Source organism: Trematomus bernacchii, unplaced genomic scaffold (assembly GCF_902827165.1).
Source record: "Trematomus bernacchii unplaced genomic scaffold, fTreBer1.1, whole genome shotgun sequence".
In the NCBI taxonomy this organism is placed as follows: Eukaryota; Metazoa; Chordata; class Actinopteri; order Perciformes; family Nototheniidae; genus Trematomus; species Trematomus bernacchii.
This window is the reverse complement of record NW_022987637.1, coordinates 16391-32892: the sequence shown is the minus strand read 5'-3', so window position 1 is coordinate 32892 and position 16502 is coordinate 16391. Positions and strand designations below refer to the sequence as shown.

General features: G+C 41.2%; 1 protein-coding gene across 2 annotated transcripts in view; it reads left to right on the top strand.

Moving 5' to 3' along the window:
• Positions 1–15899, top strand: part of ipo8 (importin 8) — a 60897-nt gene extending 44998 nt beyond the window's left edge. For both annotated transcript variants that reach the window (XM_034133140.1, XM_034133139.1), the window contains exons 22-25: positions 11711–11916; positions 12526–12756; positions 13641–13764; positions 15786–15899. In XM_034133140.1, the coding sequence (XP_033989031.1) occupies positions 11711–11916; positions 12526–12756; positions 13641–13764; position 15786 (562 nt within the window). In that variant the 3' untranslated portion in view covers positions 15787–15899. The remainder of the gene's footprint in view (positions 1–11710; positions 11917–12525; positions 12757–13640; positions 13765–15785) is intronic.
• Positions 15900–16502: the final 603 nt, after the last annotated feature.

Below are 16502 nucleotides of genomic sequence, written 5' to 3'. Positions count from 1 at the left end.
TGCAAACATTATCAACATATTACAGACATTATCACTCCACCTCATCGGCAACATGATCGCACAATACCTGAACCATTATGATAGTAAGAGCCAGTGCTTTACCATCCAGATGAAACAAGTACAAGTGCAGTAAAAAGAAAAAAATAAATAAAGAGGGGCTGCTACTGTAGAGTTCTGGTGTTGCTTGTATTAGGGACCATCTTTCTTTGAATGTATCCGTTTTCAGCTGTAGTCTTACTGTGATTTTCTCCATTAAAGTGGACCTATCATGATATATTTGAATAATATAGTGTAGGACCATGCCTATATAAGGCATACTTTTTTTTTTCAAAATACCAAACAGATCATGCATTTTAGCCATGCCTCATTTTGCTCAATTTGACAATTTCTAGCTCTGTTTTTGCAAGGGCTGATTCTGTGAGAACAGCACCACCTACTGGCCTGGCATATGTACTACAGCGTCTCCAGCGCTTTCGAACGGCAATGGCCGTGGCTGTCTCCTCCTGATTGGTCTCCCTTGAAAAAGAGATCGTTGATCTCAATGGGATTTTTTAACCTGGTTAAATAAAGGCTACAAACAAACAATTGGTGGAGTTGGCCCAATAGCCGTAGCGCCACTGTCCTGACGTCAGGACAGTGTTCAAATCTGGATCAGTTTTTATCAGATCCGTTGCAGCCCCTTTTTTAGAGATTTGGGTATGGAGGAAAATAGAGAGGGTTGTGTTTTCTGACACTTGGTGAGTTCCCTGGAACACCGGGGACACATATTCATGTATAAAAGACGTGCATTTTGCATGATAGGTCCCCTTTAAATAAACATTTTTTACCCTGTTTCTCCAATGGACTATGCTGGGGGGCTGCGGCTTCAGCCACGAGACCGTTATAATTTTTTGCGCAATTGGAAGAAGAATTGTTAGTAAGAAAGCTACATTTCTGTCCATTTCACTGGGCAGTATACACAGTATATAAAGTGCTGGGTCCAAAGTAAAGGTAATGCCCAGCACCCGTTTCATCTCCTTTTGAACATCCTTCCAGAAGCCCTGAATGTTTGGACAGTCCCAAAATATATGTGTGAAGTCTCCCACCCGTCCACAGCCCCTCCAGCACAAATTAGAGGTATTGCTATATTTTGAAATGATAGATAGGGTGTTAAAATATCTCATTTTCACCTTCCAATCAAATTCCCTCCATGTTGGACCGTTTGTTATTGTATGTCCCACCTTGAATGTTTCTTCCCAATCCTCGTCACATATTATAATATTCGCTTCTAACTCCCATTTTTCTTTGACATCCTTATTGTTGCTGTTACATTCATAATGTAGTTCCTTGTAAAGTTTTGATATAGCCCCTTTTTTTGTCTCGTCCCCTGTATATGTCATTAACTGGTCCGGACAACATAGAACCTTTCTTTTTAAAGATAGCTGCAGATTTTATTGCACCACCTCTCACTTCTCTTCTTAACCTCTCCCTCAGCACAAACACAATTCCAAAAATGTGGAAGTCAGCGTATGTCCTGCCTTTACTAAAAGGAGGGCAGGCCACTTTATTAAATAATTATAGGCCCATCTCTAAATTATCAGTTCTGGCCAAGGTTCTTGAAAGCCTAGTGAGTGAACAGGTAAAGGTGTTTTTATGTAAAAATGACCTACTATGTAAACATCAGTCAGGTTTCAGAAAGCAACATAGCACCATCACTGCGACAATGAAAGTGGTGAATGATATTGCTAATATCTTAGACAAAAAGCAGAGTTGTGCAGCTCTATTTATTGATCTTTCCAAAGCGTTCGATACCGTCGATCATCAAATCCTAAAGCAGAGGCTACTCAGTATTGGCATATCCAGCCATGCAGTGGGGTGGTTTGTGAACTACCTCTCTGAAAGGTCCCACATGTGTTCACTTTGATGGGCTGTCTTCTGAGTGGTTAAACATTGCTAATGGTGTTCCTCAAGGTTCTGTTTTAGGTCCACTTTTGTTCTCCATATATATCAACAGTTTAGGTGAAAATGTGGATGAAGCTACTTTACATTTTTATGCGGATGATACCGTGATGTATTGTGCAGGTCCCTCCATTAAGGAGGCTGGTGTTAAATTACAGGCTGTTTTTAATATTATTCAGACTCAGCTCTCTGAGCTTAAGCTTATTTTAAACGTTGATAAAACCAAGGTAATGCTATTTTCAAAAGCCAAAAAGACACCGGAGACTGCTTTGGATATTGTTACTGCGCAAGGAAAAGTACTTGAAGTGGTTACCTGTTATAAATACCTAGGTATCTGGCTTGATGATTGTCTTACTTTTAAACTTCAGGTCAATAACCTGCTTAAAAAGCTGAGGATTAGACTAGGTTTCTTTTTCAGGAACAAGTCCTGTTTCTCACTTGAGGCCAGGAAAAGGCTAGTCTCTGTGACCTTTTGACCTGTGCTGGACTATGGGGATCTGATCTATATGAATGCACCTGCACCTGATCAAGTTAGATGCCGCCTATCACAGTGCGCTGAGATTTGTTACTAACTGTAAAGTACTTACTCATCACTGTACCCTGTATGCCAGGGCAGGTCTGCCATCACTTACTGTTCGGAGGCTCAGTCATTGGTACATGTTCATCTATAAAGCCATGCTGGGTAAACTACCATCTTATAACTGCTCTCTGATCTCACAGAGAGTGGCAGGTAGCTATTGCCTAAGATCCCAGGATGTGTTTTTATTACATGTGCCAGGTGCTAGGACTGTTTTAGGTACAAAAGCTTTTATGTGTGCAGCTCCTCTAGCTTGGAACACTATGCCATTTTTTTTTTTTAAACTGAGCATTTTGGTTCCCCTGCATCATTTTAAAGCTCGGATAGATGAAATGTTATTTGATACCTGTCATTGTGAATAGGTTGTAATTTGTACCCCTGTAATTATGTTGTATGATGTCCTTTTTGTTTTCTGTTACATGTGTAACCAATGTGCTGCAGGTCTCCCTTGAAAAAGAGATCGTTGATCTCAATGGGATTTTACCTGGTTAAATAAAGGCTACAAACAAACAGTTCCTCTAGTTTAGATGGGGCTTTGCGAATGTTTCCCCATTCCCTATGCTTCTGAAGCTAATGTCTCAGTTGCAGGAATCTATAAAAGTCACAGGATGGTAGGTTAAATTCCTGTTTCAGTTGTTCAAATAATTTAATGGTTTGTCCAGTAAAGAGTTGTGTCATATATATGAACCCCTTATTTCCCCATCAAATCAAGGTTTATTTATAAAGCACATTTAAAAGCGATTTTAGGTCGAGCCAAAGTGCTGTACATGTAATAAGAACACATTACTACAATCACAATAAAAGACAATAAATTACAACATATATATAAAAATCACAGGGAAAAGTCAGGAGTCGTGCTCCGCTCTGACTAGAAGGCCAGAGAGAAGAAGTGTGTTTTTAGTATAGATTTAAAAACCCCTAGGGTCTGGGCCGACCTCATATGGAGGGGCAGAGTGTTCCAGAGCCTAGGGCCAGCTGCTGCGAAGGCTCGGTGCCCTCGGGTTTTTAGCCTGGTCTTGGGCACTACCAGCAGCAGCTGGTCAGCAGACCTTAAAGCTCTGGCTGGGGTGTAGCGCTGGAGGAGTTCAGCCGGAGCCAGCCCATTTAGTGCTTTAAAAACAAATAAAAGGATTTTAAAATCAATTCTGAACCGAACTGGAAGCCAGTGTAATGAGGCCAGAATTGGGATGATGTGGTCACGCTTTTTGTGGCCAGTCAGCAAACGTGCAGCAGCGTTTTGGACTAGCTGCAGGCTTTTAATAGAGGCCTGGTCCATACCCACATACAGAGCATTGCAGTAATCCAGTCTCGAGGTAACAAAGGCGTTAATAACCCTTTCTAAGTCATTACAAGATAAATACGACTTGGTTTTGGCCAATAGTCTTATTTAAAAAAAGCAGGATTTGACTACGGTGCTGACCTGCTTGTCGAATTTAAAAGTGCTAGTGAAGGTCACTCCAAGGTTCATGACAGAGGGGAGGATGTTTTTATTGAGAGAGCCCAGAATATCAACCGGAGAGGCTGGAGGTTGGGGTCCAAAAAAGATGACCTCAGTCTTGCTCTCGTTGAGGTTGAGAACGTTTTTGCTCAGCCAGGATTTTATCTCTGTTAAGCAGTCCATCAACTGCTGTAGTGAGTGTTTGACATTTGCTTTGAGAGGCAGATATATCTGTACATCGTCGGCGTAGCAGTGGAAGGGAATATTGTGTTTAGTGAGAATTGAACCTAGGGGCAGTATGTACAGTAAAAAGAGGATGGGGCCCAGAATAGAGCCTTGGGGAACCCCACAGGTAAGAGGGGCTTTGGCAGAGGAGAAGGCACCTAGCTGTACTGAGAAGCTACGGTCTGTCAGGTAGGACCTGAACCATGCAAGGGCAGAGCCTGTGATGCCAGCGGACTGTTCAAGCCGTGACAGCAGGATGCTATGGTCCACAGTGTCAAAGGCAGCTGTCAGGTCTAACAGCACCAAGACAGCTGGGCTACCTGAGTCGGCGGCTAGGAGCAGATCATTAAAAACTCTTAAAAGGGCTGTTTCAGTGCTGTGCATGGGTTTGAAGCCAGACTGAAACTTTTCATGGATTCCATGGATGGTTAAGAAATACTGCAGCTGGGCGTAGACTACTCGCTCCAGGGCTTTAGATAAAAAAGGTAGCTGGGAGATGGGCCTAAAATTTGCGAGAATGGAGGGGTCGAGATTTTTCTTTTTAAGTAGTGGCTTAACCACGGCATGTTTGAAGGCAGCTGGGACACATCCCATACTTGCACCAACTGATTCTAAAACATCTCTGAGAAGGCGAGAGGGAATGCTGTCTGAGGTGCAGTTTGTCGGCCGCAGGTGCTTGACTACATCCGAGAGAGAAGAGAGGGATACAGGCTCAAAGTGGTCGAGGACAGCAGGGCACAGAAAAGGAGCAGGATCTGGGGTAGCACTAGTGTGGGCTAGCCTAAGAGCAGATACTTTTTCAATAAAAAATGTAAGAAACTTATCACAGAGAGTCGGTGATGGCACAATAGAAGAAACATCACAGGGATTAATGATCGAGTTGAGGACATTAAAAAGAATATCAACCCAAATTGTTTCCGTGTCTTCAGTTATCCACATGATTATTGCTCTAATTTGTGTCGCCCAATAGTAATTTTTTTAATTAGGTAGATTCAACCCACCATTCTCTTTTGTACATAGAAGTGTCTTATATTTAATTCTCGGTTTTTTATTTTGCCACAGGAATTTTGATATTATTTTGTCCAGTAATTTAAAAATAGATTCAGGGATCACAATAGGCAATGACGGGAACAGGAATAAAAGTCTTGGCAGTATATTCATCCTAACCGTTTCTATTCTCCCCATTAGATTAAGAGGTAGAATTCCCCACCTGTCAACATCTTTTTTTATCTCATTTATCAGTTTCCCATAGTTTGCCTCAAATAGCTGAGATGTGACAGGAGTAATACTAATACCCAAATATTTGAATCCTTTTGTGGCCCATTTAACCTGACCCTCCAACCCTGCTGGACGGTCACCTGAGATCATCATAGCTACAGATTTTGCTTCATTGGTCAAATAACCTGATATCTCCCCGTATAAGATTGTTCAACAAAGCTGGAATAGATGAGGAAGGCTCACTTATATATGTTAATATATCGTCCGCGAATAATGACATTTTGTGTTCTTTCCCCCCATTGTCTCTTATTCCTTTCATGTTTTTATTTTGTCTTATTAATTCGGCCAACGGTTCGATACTTGAGGCAAATAGTAACGGACTTAAACAATCTCCTTGCCTAACTCTTCTTTTAAGGTTAAAAAAATCTGAGCAACAACCATTTACTCTAATACGTGATTTTGGACAGCTGTACACAATTTGTATCCAATCTATGAAGGTCGATTGAAACCCAAAAGCATCCAGTGTGTTGTATAAAAAGCTCCACTTGACCCGATCAAAAGCTTTTTGTGCATCTAAGCTTAGTAACATGGTTGGCTGAGGATTGTTTTGAGTACATGATATGAGATTTAATGTTCTTCTAATATTATTAGCCCCTTGCCTACATGGGATAAAACCTGTTTGATCCGGTTTGATACGTTTGGTTATACATCTTTGCATTCTCCGAGCCAGTATGTTCGTCAATATTTTTAGATCGTTACAAAGCAAGCTAATTGGCCTATATCCCTCACATGAAGTCGGATCTTTGCCCTCCTTATGTAAGACAGATATAATGGCTTCAGACCTAGTTTTCAGTGGATTACCTGAAGATAGAGCATCATTAAAAACTTTAAATAATATTGGTGTAATCTCTTCTTTTAGACGTTAACAAATTCACCTGGAAACCCGTCTGTACCAGGGGATTTGTTATTTTTCAAAGTTTTTATAGTGTCAGATATTTCCTGCAATGAAATTGGCTGTATCATTTGAGATGCCTCCTCCTTTGTTAATGATGGTGAATGTAATCTATGAAGAAATTGTTGTGTTTTGGATTCTGTAAACTCAGAGTCTGAGTCATCATATAGCTTTTCATAATAATCTGCAAATGCTCCTGCTATCTCTGATGGGTTTGCAAACATTTGTTTAGAATTAGGGCGTCTTATTTATTATGATCCTATTTGTCTGGGCCTTTCTGAGTTGGAATGTGAGAAGGCGACTTGCTCTGTTGCCCATCTGATAGTATCTCTAACGTAGAGCTCCTTCTGCTTTGTATGTCAGAAGTTCATCCAATTTACATCTGTTTCTTTTTAGTTCAAGTAAGGTGCTATTGTTGGATGTTCTTTTATGTTCTGCCTCCAATTCTCTAATTGTACTCTCCAAACTGTTTTGCTGTTCCAGACGAGCCTTTCTCAGCCTAGATGTTATTTCAATTATTTCCCCTCTAATAACTGCTTTTCCAGCCTCCCATAAAGTTGATGGTGATACTTCTCCATTATCATTCAAATTGAAAGTATTCCATTAGATTTTGTTTGATCTCCTTCACCACTTTCTGGTCCGATAAAATTGACACATTAAGCCGCCAATATTTGAAAAAAGATTCTCTTCCCATGTCTATAGTCAATGTTATAGGAGCATGGTCACTTATGGTTATAGTCTCTCTCACAATTCAAGACTTTGTGTATATGTTGTTGTGACACACAAAACAAGTCTATCCTTGAATAGCTACCATGTGGATTAGAATAGAAAGTCACATGCTTCCCTCTGGGGTTGTTGTTTCTCCATGGATCTGTGAGACCCAGCTCTTTAACAACATTGTTCAACACCTTAGATTTTTTGGAAGTTGGTCCTTGTTCTGGTGGCAACCTGTCTAATTTGCCGTTCTGTACAGTATTAAAATCCCCTCCAACTATTATCATGCCTTTTCCATTAGTAGTAATAATCTTAGCTATGTTTAAAAATAAATCCTCGTTCTCTTCATTTGGGGCGTACACGTTCAGTATGGAAATAGCCATGTCTCCAATAGAGCCAATTACCATCACAAATCTTCCCATGTTATCTTTTATCACTTTCTCTGCTGAAAATGGCAAAGATCTATTCATTAGTATGGCCACGCCCCTTCTCTTGCCATATGAAGCATGAAATACTTGGTTTACCCACTCTCTTTTTAGCTTTTGGCTTTCAACCTCGACAAGATGGGTTTCTTGAAGCAACGCAATTGAACATTTTAGTTTCTTTAGTTGGCTCATTATCTTTTTCCTTTTTACGGGGTGGTTTAAACCGTGGACATTATAGGATACAATATTAAACCTACTCATATTGATTTATGTTGAAACCCCTCAGCTTTGCACCTCATATAAATCTAAACAACTGTGCAAAACGACACACAGCGAAAAAGGTAAACAATAAACATCTCCATCAGAACACATAAACAATGACAAAACAACATGACTCCCAAAAGTCCCATAACCAGAGAGGTGTGGCGAATTCTCCCTGGGGAAATAGCACTATGTGCACCTGCAACTTCCAGCTGTTATGTAAAGTTGCTACTTACTCCAAGTGAGTTGTGAATTTGCTCTATATTACCAACATGTTCAGTAGTTTGCACAGGGAGTATATTACTCTAAAAAGCTCTGCTCGTGTTATATGTACATTATGTTAGGCATATCTCTAATTGTCTCACTATGTTTCAGGACCTTCTCCTGGTTTTGTATCTAGTCCTTTTTCTCGTCCTTACCATGGGGATCATGACCGTGAGTTTATTCAGTGACGGCCTGTGGGTCTGGCCCTGTGGTGTGAGGCTGACTCCTCTTCTCCTTCTGTCTCGTCACCATTGTCCGACTGCTTTGCGTTCTCAGCCTCTGTAGTTCATCCCTCTCCTCCTCCTGCACATGGATCCCCATGTCCCTCAGCATAGGCGCAGCCTCCGTTAATGTAGTGAATGTCTTACCCCTAGATTCCACCGGGTCCGTCTGCGCCGCGGATTTGGTCCGACCTCCTCTAGCATCATAACCCACCGGGCGCATTCCAGAAGCATTTCAGAAGCGGAGCGTCTTGCCTGCCAGCTCGCAGTTTTTGTTGATTTGGGCATATTTCCTGGACAGGCTACTTTGTACAGACAAAGTTAATAATAACTGTAATATTCCAGTTATAAACGACATGAATCAAAGATGTGTTGCTGTATTTTAGTGGTAAATAAATGCATTCATCATCATAATTATTCTATATATATAATTGACACAGTGCCTGTAAACCGGAGGAGAACGCTGGCATTTCTCCTCTTGAAAGACTACGGAGGGATAGGGTCTGCAAAATTAGTTTGTGTGTGTGTGTATATATATATATATATATACATATGCTATATGCTCTGAACGTTCCACTTCCTGCCTGCCCGACATTACCTTACGGCTGCGTCGCGTCAAAAATAGGATTCATCCTAATTTTAGAGGAGCCCTGCGCCGAGCCGCTTCTGGGACGTAACGCGCGCGTGTGGTGGAATAGCACCCATTGACTAGAGTGGCCGCGATCTTTGTGAACGCCGCGGAGCAGCCGTAACGCGACGCAGACGGACCCAGTGGAAATTAGGGGTTAGTCCCTGATACCAGGAAAAGTTTTAGCTGTGCAGGATATGGGGACTGTGCCTTGACGTTCTTGTCCTTTAACTTTTTAATTACGTCCCGCACCTGCTTTCTCTTTTTCTGAACCTCATTCGTGTAATCTTGATTGAAGTAGATGGTCCGTCCCTCATGTGGTCTTTTGTTTCCATGCCTGCTGTATGACCTGCTCTTTCACCCTATAGTCTAGAAAGCGAACAATTATCGCCCTCGGAGGAGCCGTGTTCTCCTTCGGTTTGGCGAGCAGCGAGCGGTGCGCTCTTTCGATGAGAATATCCACCTCCGCCGGCATTTGCAGTGATGAACGAATAAAGCCAGATATAAACCCTATTGTGTCATCTTTCTCAGAGCCCTCGGGTATGCCATGTATCCGCACATTGTTGCGTCTCGACCTTGATTCCAAATCGTCACACTTGGCAGCTAACTTTGCCTCTTGGTGAAGCAGGAAGGCAACCGATTGTTCCAGCCGCGCCGTCCTGTCTTCCGTGTCCCCTAGCCTCTCTTCAGTATTCACCATTCGCTGCTCTAACAAGGCTGTTCTTTCCACCAGTTCTTTAAAGACATTGTCTAGTCGTGCCAGAGCCTTTTTGTTGTCGTTAGCAGCTTCTGTGTGCTCGTTTCTTAGCTTGCGTATCTCCGCCAGTATCACCGAGTCCTCCTCTCCGCTCACACGAGAGAGATGAATATTTGACAAATTGACAAGATAGAAACAAGACCACTTAGAACGGTCACATTTACAGGACCACATGCAAAAGCTAGATGTGCAGAACATGCCGCCCAGCCATCCACTGAGTTGCATAATCAAAATAAAACACACTTAAGAAATCTAAAGCCTTTATATTTACTAAACAGACTTACTTCACCTTTGACCCCTCATAGCCATATCACAAATACGTTTTGGCATTTATATGAAGATTTGTTCACCTCAAGTCCATGCACCACCTGAAGTTATGGACTCATTTATATAGGCATGTTAATTCCTTACATTTAAGCAGATTGGAGAAGGAAATGACATGGAGGAAATAAAAAAAACAATTTACTCCTTAAAAGTGCTAAAAGCCCGGGGCCACATGGGACGTTTATTGCGCATTTCCACTGCAGCGCGTAGCATGGTTGAAGCGTGCCGTGCCAAACCCGGCCCCCTTTTCTTTGCTTTTCCACTGGTGTAGTTCCGGCTCAGGGCTACTTTTTCTCCTTTTCTCTGGCCCTCCAAAATCGAGTTTCTTACCGGGCCAACAACCGGGCTGAATATCCTTTGTTCCTGCGTACGCCATCTTTTCACGTGAACCCTACGTAAAGTTTTATAAATGAGGCCCCTGGACATAGTGGCAAAGACCTTATCTAAAAGACTTGCTTAAACAATAACCAAACGGTCCCGAAGGACACTCATTTCATAATTTCTGACATCTTCTAAATAATATGTGCTCTCCTAGACGCACTAAACAGGATATGTTTATCTTGAGTTTAGATTAAGGAATGGCCTTTGATTGTGTTTAGAAAGAAGTAGAAGAAGATATACTTCATTAATCCCTTACAGGGACATTTCTTTCTCCACTCTGTTATGTTTACACACATTACACACACAGGGGAGGATATACATGCAGAAACACAGAGGATATACATGCACACACACAGAGGATATACATGCACACACACAGAGGATATACATGCAGAAACACAGAGGATATACATGCACACACACAACCCACATGCAGATAGGAGAGGTGGCAGAGAGGCTGCCAGGTAATAGTAATAGTCCTTAATCTATAAAGTTCTTGAAAAAATTAATTTGGAGTGAGATTTATCTCATGGATTAAATCGCTATATTCCAACCATAATACGGGAATCCTTACCTAAACTGGGTAATTGGTAGGGATGTGCTCTTAGTGTTTGCTCAGACAATTTATTTTGAATGTTTATATTCAGCCCACAGACTTATTTTACTAGAGACAATAGAATCGTTTTTTGGGATATAAGAAAAACTGGACTGCCTGAACATTGCAACGACGCGTAGTAGAGATCCCCAAAAAGTCGTCCTTTGGAGCTAATGTTGGCCATTTCAGACAAATTTAGGACCAAATTAAAATTTTGGAAAACAAATGTCTTCGTTCAGTACAATCAATACAGTTAAATGATCTTTCTCCCTCAGTTGTCGTACTTCTTTCAAAATAGACCTTTATATCTGACCAAATTATATTTTACATAACTGGACTCAATTATTTTCCCTTTTTAACTGTAATATTTAAATCCCATAAGATCAGAAAAGTTCCCCTGCGAGGATAAGGCGGGAGGGCAGCAGCCCTACCTGCGTTTGGCTGGATATGGAACAAGAGATCACTATCAAAGTGCTCAAATAAACACTAACACACACACACTGACAAGCAGGGGCTCTTGAAAGTGTACCAGGTCTGCACCCCCCCAATAAATAAATAATAATTCCAGCCAGATTGATCATAGCATAGCACATTAGACAATAATTCAAGCTGCTGTGGCCATATCGTTGAGTTATTTACCCCTCCAACCGTTGGTCAGCACTGTTAAACAATAATAAATCGACCTTGATCCTTGACAAACTCTGCTTTTTTTAGGTTTGATTGGTCAACATATTTATGTCCGTTTATATGTTGTGTCTTTAATTAAACGTTGGGCTCTCTTCCACTCCCCAGGCTCCATGACCGTAAGATGTGCATCGTTGGCCTGAGCGTGCTGATGGAGCTGCCCCACCGGCCCCCAGTGCTGGAGGGGGTCTCTGCCCAGATCCTCCCCTCAGTTCTGCTTCTGTTCCTGGGCCTCAAACACCTCTACGCCTCCCGCCTCGTCAACAAACCAGAGCTGCTGGCCAATGCAGGGGCACAGGACGAAGACCAGAATGGTGAGAAAATAATCAGGACGATTGGAGGATAATGAAGATAACATAAAAGAAGTGTGCAGGACAGGGTTAGAGTATGTACACTAAGTATAACAAGACAGAGAGCAGAGGGAAGAAAACCGATTGGCTCGGTGATGAAGGCTTGTCTACTAATCTTGTAGCACACTGAGCTCAGAGTTTCTCCTGCGGCCGGGTATTTGAAGTACATGGATTTCATCACATTCAACAGAAGCAAAATGACATGTTTTCCTTACAGGGAAAACAATACTTTTTGAACATGAACGAGCAGATTCAGATCGCATTGCGTTTGACTTTGTGTGTAGGAATAAGTGTTTCAATGAGTGAGGTAGTTGTGTTTGTGTTCTGTGAGATGATGTGATGTTAAATGTACCTTTCATTGTAAAATGGCTCTACAGTGACCTAACAGCTGCCAGGCTTTGCTGCCAGTACGGTTCCTGCTAAAAATGAGATAAACATTCGTATCATGCCGTTCCGTGCGCTTGTTTTGTAAAGTAAAGTGTCTGTCGTTGGGTTCAAGAGAGTGAAGTCTGAAGACATAGGGAATTATGAAGGCTGTGATCCAAATGATTGTATGATGTTGTGTATGGACAGAGGAGATTCCCAGTGATGAAGATGAGGTGAGCGAGAACCAGAGCGCCATGCAGCATCAGTCCAGCAGTCAGGCCGGGGAGGAGGAGGAGGAGGAGGAGGAGGACGACGACGACGAAGAGGATTACTGGGATGACGACGGGTTTGAGGGAACGCCCCTGGAGGAGTACAGCACTCCGCTGGACTACGACAACGGAGAGGACGAGTATAGCTTCTTCACCTCCGCCCTGCTAAGTAAGTGAGGGTTTTTTTTATTCTACTAATTCATAAAAAAAAGTATAATTCATAAACACAAAGATGAACACAATTAGTAGAAGCGGGAGGGCTGAAGCATAGCTTATGGGAAGTAGCCCTCCCGTGAATCATCCTAATACAACATTGGCATTATTGCGTCAAAAACGTATAGAAATTAAGGAGTACAAAGAAATAAAGAAAACTGGAGAAAAAATAAATAAAAGTTAGGGCAAGAAAAAAAGAAATGCATATATATATATGAAAACTAGATATAGGGTCATTTTCTGCACATGTCAATAGCAGTTGACTATCTTTTTTGAAAAGGAAAATACTATATATAAATATATACATATGTACACATGTACTTGGCAAATAAACAACAATAATAATATATGCATATAATAATATATGCATATAAACATTGTGAACACTTATTTTCAAGTTACTTTTTTTACATTCATATGTTCACACACACACAAAATATACATAAGCACCATATGTTCAAGTGTATAAGTACACACATGCACTCGTATACACCAATACAAATATTGCAAGGCAATTTCCAGGGCTGAAATAATAATTCAACCCCATAACGATGAAAATAAATAAGAAGGAAACAATTTATAAAAAGCAATGTAGAACATATAAACAAACTGATAAGGTATTATTTCTAAACAAAAAAATGAATACCCAATATTTGTTAGCTGGAGTTATCTGCAGATATAATTTTTTTTTAATTTAGTTTTCAGGTTCAGATACTGCTTAGGGATTTGTCTCCATGCTACATCACACGCGGGTTTGTTTTTACCACAGCTGCTTTTGTCACTGAAACACTTACTATTTATTTGATCTGACATTTCCTGATCCAAACCCACGTGTGTTAGGGATCCAGAATGCTGATGCAGCATGGTACCAGAGTCTGACTGCGCCACTCAGCGACGACCAGAAGAAACAGCTGCAGGAGATCTACAGTGTTTCTCAGCAGAGGAGGAGCACTGCTGCCAAGTGGTGAGGTGCACACACACACACACACACACACACACACACACACACACACACACACACACACACACACCACACACACACACACACACACACACACACACAACACCACACACACACACACACACCACACACACACACACACACACACACACACACACACACACACACACACACACACACACACACACACACACACACACACACACACACCACACACACACACACACACACACACACACACACACACACACACACACACACACACACACACACACACACACACACACACACACACACACACACACACAGAATAGGGTAAAGTGTACATTGTTCTCGTCAGTAGGACAAACATGGACTATTATAAACTAAACAGTGATTTGGGAGTGAAAGCGACCAGCGTCCAGATAATGGCAGAATATCCAATACATTGAAAAGTAATTGAACACAGCATGAAGATCACTGGAATGGAAGATGTAGATGTAGGGCTGATCATCATAATCACGATTGTTTTGGTCAATTTTGATATCACGATTATTAAATACGATTATTCATTGACTTTGAAAACATCCATTTATTGAACTTTAAAAACAATTTGAACAGTATCTTTTTAACAGTTGATTACCCCCTGAACTTTAAAGGTAGGGTAGGTAAGTTTGAGAAACCGGCTCGAGATACACTCTTTGTTATATTCCATGGAATGCTCTTAACATCCCGATAGCAATGAATATCTTAAGTGCTTTGACAAAAAAATCCATACAAAAATATCATCTGTGGAAGCCGTAGTACTGTAAAAAGCACGACCAATCATTTTAGCCGGCCCCGCTAAAATAACTGGATGGCCTACCTGCCTGTCAGCCTTCCATCTGTGCACAAACTTATCTCGTGCCCTCATTGGTCATGTGCGCGTTCGTGTGTGTTGGAGGATGGGCTCTGTAAGGAAGTGGCAGATTTTTTCTGGTTGTGTATTTTCAAATTCTAGAGCACTCGAGCTGGTTTCTCCAAAATTACCTACCCTACATTTAAGTATAATTCAACTGCAAAGTATTCAGTTGAAGCCACATCTTTTTCAACTTCCCCACGGCATTTCTCATATAGGGCAGGCAGTGCAGATCTGGTGAAATGATGCCAAGATGGCATCACGTAAAGCTTGTCCATAGTGTTAACCAGTTGAATGTAGACATATTAGGAACTCATTAACAGTAGAAGCATCAAACACAGCATGACTCATATCTTCAGCATTGTATCACCTGCTGGTCTCAGGTCAGTAAGACTTTGCTTAAACCGGTTGAGATTCTTTTCAAACAAGCTTTCACATTTTTAGAATAATTCAGTAAAACACCATCATTGCAATATACAATCCAAATTCAATCTCCTCAGCTTTGACGATCTCATTCTGTTCTCAAAGATGTGATTGGTTTCCAAGATCAGATATCATGCCACTGCACTTTGAGAAGCTTTGTCCCCACTCGGAGCAGAACAAAAGATCTGCTCTAAACGGAGATTTACCCCGCTGAGGCGCCATCTATTCTAGTCCTTGTTCAATAAATATATAATAATAATGATTAGTGAGCTTAAGAGGTTTTGTGTATTGTGAAATTTGAAAGAACCCAGGATGGCTAAGCTGGGCTAACCATCGGGTATCTAGCCCAAGATTAATCTTGAAATAACAATTATTATCCACAATGTTGACCAATTCCTTTAAAAGTATAAGCACAAACAAACTAAGATTTAGAAACAGAGATGTGTATTTATATTTGTTATTCCATTTGACTTTGAAGCTAAAGAATACACACATATTTTATTTCCATTACTTTTCTGACACCAATTAGTAATTAGGGCTTCAAGCTAGTAGGTAGCATTATTCCAATTTAAAGCAAATTATAGTACTATTAAACAATTCTAAAAAGTTTGATTTTAGTGGGGTTTTACAGTAGGTCAATCTGAGTAGAAATTCTTAGATCTCCCCACATTTTTGTGATGTACCTTTTGTTTACCATTCAACTCAATCTGATGTGTGTTTTCAGATGCTGTGGAGAAAGATGGACGGCAGAATCGGTGTGTGTGTGTGTGTGTGGTGGTGTGTGTGTGTGTGTGTGTGTGTGTGTTGTGTGTGTGTGTGTTGTGTGTGTGTGTGTGTGTGTGTGTGTGTGTGTGTGTGTGTGTGTGTGTGTGTGTGTGTGTGTGTGTGTGTGTGTGTGTGTGTGTGTGTGTGTGTGTGTGTGTGTGTGTGTGTGTGTGTGTGTGTGTGTGTGTGTGTGTGTGTGTGTGTGTGCACTCTACCCATGACTCGCATGAAATGGGAGAGGGATGTTGGTGAAACGGTTTTCAGAGCTCATTTCATAAAAAATAATGTAACATTTAAGTTGTCATTTCTTCCTGTACTCCTTCCCACCTAAACTCAACAGCTTGTTTGGTGTTTTTGCTGTGTAAATGCTTTTAGTCTTAATAAACAACCCAAATGACACCTTTAACTTGTGGTGGAGCTAAATGAGAAGATCCTCACAGTCATTACAATTCATCCTCTTCACCTTTGTCTTTTTGTTACAAAAACATTAAAAAGAATAAAGACACCGTCTGTGTTTTTCTATTCTATGCCATCATGATGCGCAGGGTGTTATTTCTCTTCCTGATTACGGACTCCCTTCAGGCAGCTACGTTAACACAGACCGTATAAAGGTACGTTAACTACGTTTGGTATTGGTCACTGTGATCGCCGGAGTCACTCCGGCAGGAACCGGAGC